A 4,460-nucleotide genomic window follows, 5' to 3' on the forward strand; every position below is an offset into this window, starting at 1 on the left:
TTACCTGTGGCACATCTAAACACTGCAGGACAGCGGCCCTTGAGGACTGGACTTTGACACCCCTGTTTTAAGGAGACGGAGCTTTAGTCTCCATTCTTGCACATCTTCCTCTGCCGCTGCTTCCCCGCTGTGAGGCGAACACCGCCCCCTGCTGGTCAGCTGTCAGAGCAGCAGCAGGAAGAATCTGCTCTGTGTTCACATCCTGGAAACATCCGTAGCTGAAGCTCATCATCGTCAGTCTGTCCCAGTTTACTCAGGGATTCACGGGACAAACTGGGAAGAAAAATTATGCAGAGTCCACTTTTACACCTTAAAACATTGTTGTTGTTTGATCTTTGTATAAAGTTATGTGACCCAGATCTGAACTTCAAAGATGTTTCATCAGATTGGAGCAAAGTTCATCTTTCCAGAGTTTCTCTGATTGTTCATGGAGCAGAAATCTGGACTGTGGATGCTAACGTTAGCATTAGCTGCTACATGTTAGCATTCAGAAGCTGTTTCAGGCAGTTAGCCTGTCAGCTTGTTAGCACAACTTGAACACAGCAGCAGCAGCCGATGCAGCTTTACTGTCTAACTGTCGGCTGGACAGGAAATCACCGTTTCAGGCAGAATATTAATATGATAAAAAAATAATAAAAATTGCTAAAAAAAATTTAATGAGTTCAAATCTATGTAATGAAGGCACCAAAGTCACGGCTCTAGTTAAACTTGGTCTTTTTCTCTTTCCTTCCTTTGATGTGTGTTTAATAGGAGTTGAGGTGGAGTGAACACCTGAGCAGAGCTCTTCATCTTCATCATCCTCAGTCACTCACCTGTTCTGTCTCATTTAGAGCCGCTGATGTCTTTGAAGAGACCCAGTCGGGCTTCCGTACCCGAGCTCACTGTGGACCAGCAGCTAGCAGCCGCCAACTCTTCCTCCTCCTCCTCTTCCTCCTGTGACCTGGACACTGAGAGCACCGCTCTGTGAGGACCAGTCCATGACCTCACGATGACCTCACAGGCCCAGTCCTCCACACCGCCTCTCCTCTTCAGCTCATATCTGCATCTGAACTGATTCACGTGGAGGGAGGCGTCACACTGCCCCCTACTGGCTGCTGTCATGTACTACACACACAAGTGTCTTTAAGCCAAAGTTCCTGTTAGAAGCGACGTAGCAGCTTCTCTGTGTAACATCGTTCTCTCACTCACTCACACACACACTCACTCACACACACACAGATTGCCAGGTGTGTTTCCACACGGCTCTTTTGACAAGTTTTCTTCCTGCTTTCTCGTTGAATGTGATTCAGATCAGGTGAAGAAGGTGACTGCTGGTTCTCAGTCATCAGTTTCTCCTCCATGTTTGTATTTATTAGCTGGTTTAAGAACACACACACACACACACACACACACTGCAGTCCAGCGCCAGCCATGCCTTACGGTTCTGTTTCCTGCGTTTCTGCCTTCAGGGACATGAGCTGCCATCCCTCACTAGAACCCGGTTCTGGTCAGAGTTTCTGCCTTTCCTCAGCGCCGTCTGGGTCAGAGTGAATGTAGAGTGGGCCGGTTCCGAGCGGCCGGTTTTGCACAGATAAACTGATGATGATGATGCTGCCTTCGTCCCCCTCTGAGCTGACAGGAAGCTTCAGCCATGACGCCGGGGGAGGTTCTGCCGGGTGGGAACGTGAGGGGAAGGCGTTGGACGTTCGGCTCTCCCTCCTGAACCTCGCTGCCTTATTTCCCAGAATCCTTCAGGCTCATTTATTATAACTGCAGCATCTTGAAGCTCCGACGTTTATCATGTTTTCTGAGCTGAAATATGAAAAATCCTGTAATATTGAAGCTTCCCAAAGAAAATAAAGTATATGAAGATTAAACATGTTTCCTGTCTGGTGATCTGCTGGCATCTGCATGTTTCTGATCAGAATAATCAGGAAAATGTTTTATCAGGATAAAAAATGTGGAAAAATAAAAACACTCATTAAATCAGGAGTTATCTGGGCCTGAAATCAGTTATTGACATAATCAACTAACTTAATCATTGATTAGTTGAATAATTGAACCAAAACTGTTCAATATGAACATTTAATAGATGAGAATTTTATTCTGTTCTACCAGAACGACTCTAATTTGAATTTATTTTAATCTTTTATTGTATTTCTAATGGATTATAGAATAAGATCAAATGTTCAGTGAAAAATCTGCATAATTTACTAATTTGTTCTTATTCAGTGAATGGATTACTGTTAACTGAATCCTTCTTTGGTTCTTTTCAGAGGAACATCTAAAGTTCTGCTGGAACTTTTTTCTGAAAACCAGAACTGAACGGGACCGACCCGGTTCTGACCCAAAATGTCAGAACTGGAGAATAAATGTAAGGACTCAAAATCCAAAACATGAAGTTTATTTAAAGCAGAAAAGCTCTGAGAACCACAGAACATCAGAACAGAACCTTACTGGAACTAGTGAGATGCTACCAGCTGCACATCCCAACAGGAAGTGACATCATGCTGCCCTCACTGAAGTCGCAGAACAAGAAAAAGTTTCATAAGAAAATAAACGGATTTTTGGGGCAGAGCCAACAAGCAGGATGCATAGAAAGATCGACAACACGACTGAACAGGACGGGTCGCCATGGTTACTGAACAGGACGGGTCGCCATGGTTACTGAACAGGACGGGTCGCCATGGTTACCAGGTAAACCAGCAGGCAGTGGCAAACATCTGGACTCGGTTTATAATAACCTGAAACCAAACTAACGGATCAAAACGGATTTTAACGGATTGCAGATTGAAGTGATGAAAAACGTTCATCAGATCAGAAATTTCTTCATATCGACTTCTTAAAAAATAAAAGCATTTATTACATAATAAATATTCACTTGCTCTCCGTCTGATTGTCAGAGTAAATCTAGAATCATCTGGAGTAAATCTGGACCTCAGCTCTGAAGGTCTGAAATCTGACCCGATGAAAAACGAGCTCCAGAAGTGAAAACATGAATTTATTGGAGCTGCAGAACAAATCAGTTATTAACATCAGGATATTTAACGAGAAAATATTCACTCCAACTAGATTTAGATATTTAAACTTATGTTTAGTGGCTGTGAAGGAGAAAATTGATTCATTTAATCATAACATCAACGATTTTTACATCTCTGCCAGAAATCCTGAACATTATTCGCCATCAAGATGAAAATTCAGTTTTTACTGATCAATAAAAACTAGAAGATCAAAGAGTTACATCACAGTCGGATCAGTGGTTCCGGACCAGTTCAACCATTTTGCTCCTTTGATCGGACCAGTTTGGGCCAAAGTGGAACTCATGAAGAAGAATCAGAACATCTGGTCTAACCAGGTCGGTTCTGTTGACCGTCTTCAGAGCTGCAGGTCCAGATGTTGGTCTTGGTGGTTCTGGAGCTTTTGGATTCAGACTGTCCATCAGACCCGGTTTGTCTCCTGGGTTCTGATGGGACACCAGCGAACCCGTCTCCCATAGCAACAGATGGATCTACAACAGCTGCTGAGCCGAAGGCCAGCGACGATCCGGGCGAACGCGGCAACAATTTGATAATAACAAGTTTATTATCATTATTATTACTGATAATAATGATAATAATATTAGTAATAATGATAATATTATGTTATCATTATTATTATTAGTTATAATAATAATATTAGTAATAATGCTAATAAATATTCTCCTTCATACAGAGATAGCAACGTTCTGTCTGTTTCAGCACCTAATCCAATCCGATCCTGATCCGATCCAGTCCTGATCCGGTCCGGTCGGCTCGGCGGCTCCTACCAGGCCAGGGGGGAGGACAGCCGGGGGCTGCGGGGGTTCTCAGGACTCTGGGTCTCACTCAGTGCTCTCTGGAAGACAGAACCAGAACCAGAACCTTTACCTGGCTATTTTTACATCGTCGGACCCAATCGTGTCCCAGCTGCAGGCGCTCAGTCTGCTGCTGAAACGCCACTGGCGACTCTGAGGCAAATCTGTCAAAGTTTCGCTGAAGCAGTGAAAATGAGACGCTTCCTATCTGAGCCGGGTCCAATTTAGCCCGGCCGGTTCCGGATGGCAGCTCACCTCAAACTTGGACATGAACTCTGCAAAGATGCCGAAGAAGGAGTCGGTGCTGGTGGACTGGCTGTCCTCCCCGAAGAAGGACGCCACCTTGGAGAACTCGGCCATGGCCCGAGACTGAAGGGACTCCAGGGACTGCAGGGCCGGGTGGCTGTTCTCCAGAAAACTCTGTGGAAGGAAGACAGACTTCAGTTACTGTCTGGGTCTGCTGGGCCGGTCCAGAACCAGAACCAGAAGTCGTTCAGCTTGATGGATAAATATTTAATTGGAGATGAAGATTTAGCTTCAAACTGAATTAACTTTAAACTGAAACATAGGAATGAATGAATGGATTAATGAATGAATGAATGGATTAATGAATGAATGAATGGATTAATGAATGAATGAATGGATTAAT

At 44.1% G+C, this 4,460-nt stretch overlaps 1 protein-coding gene across 1 annotated transcript in view; it reads right to left on the reverse strand.

Annotated features, from left to right (window-relative positions):
• Positions 1 to 2,367: 2,367 nt before the first annotated feature.
• grid2ipb (glutamate receptor, ionotropic, delta 2 (Grid2) interacting protein, b) overlaps positions 2,368 to 4,460 on the reverse strand; it is a 27,751-nt gene continuing 25,658 nt past the window's right edge. Inside the window, exons 24-25 of the mRNA XM_016667155.1 lie at positions 4,067 to 4,231; positions 2,368 to 3,852 (exon numbers count right to left, since the gene is read on the reverse strand). Coding sequence (XP_016522641.1) covers positions 3,781 to 3,852; positions 4,067 to 4,231 — 237 coding nt within the window. The 3' untranslated portion in view covers positions 2,368 to 3,780. The remainder of the gene's footprint in view (positions 3,853 to 4,066; positions 4,232 to 4,460) is intronic.

The sequence above is a fragment of the Poecilia formosa genome, unplaced genomic scaffold, assembly GCF_000485575.1.
Source record: "Poecilia formosa unplaced genomic scaffold, Poecilia_formosa-5.1.2 Scaffold926, whole genome shotgun sequence".
Lineage (NCBI taxonomy): Eukaryota > Metazoa > Chordata > Actinopteri > Cyprinodontiformes > Poeciliidae > Poecilia > Poecilia formosa.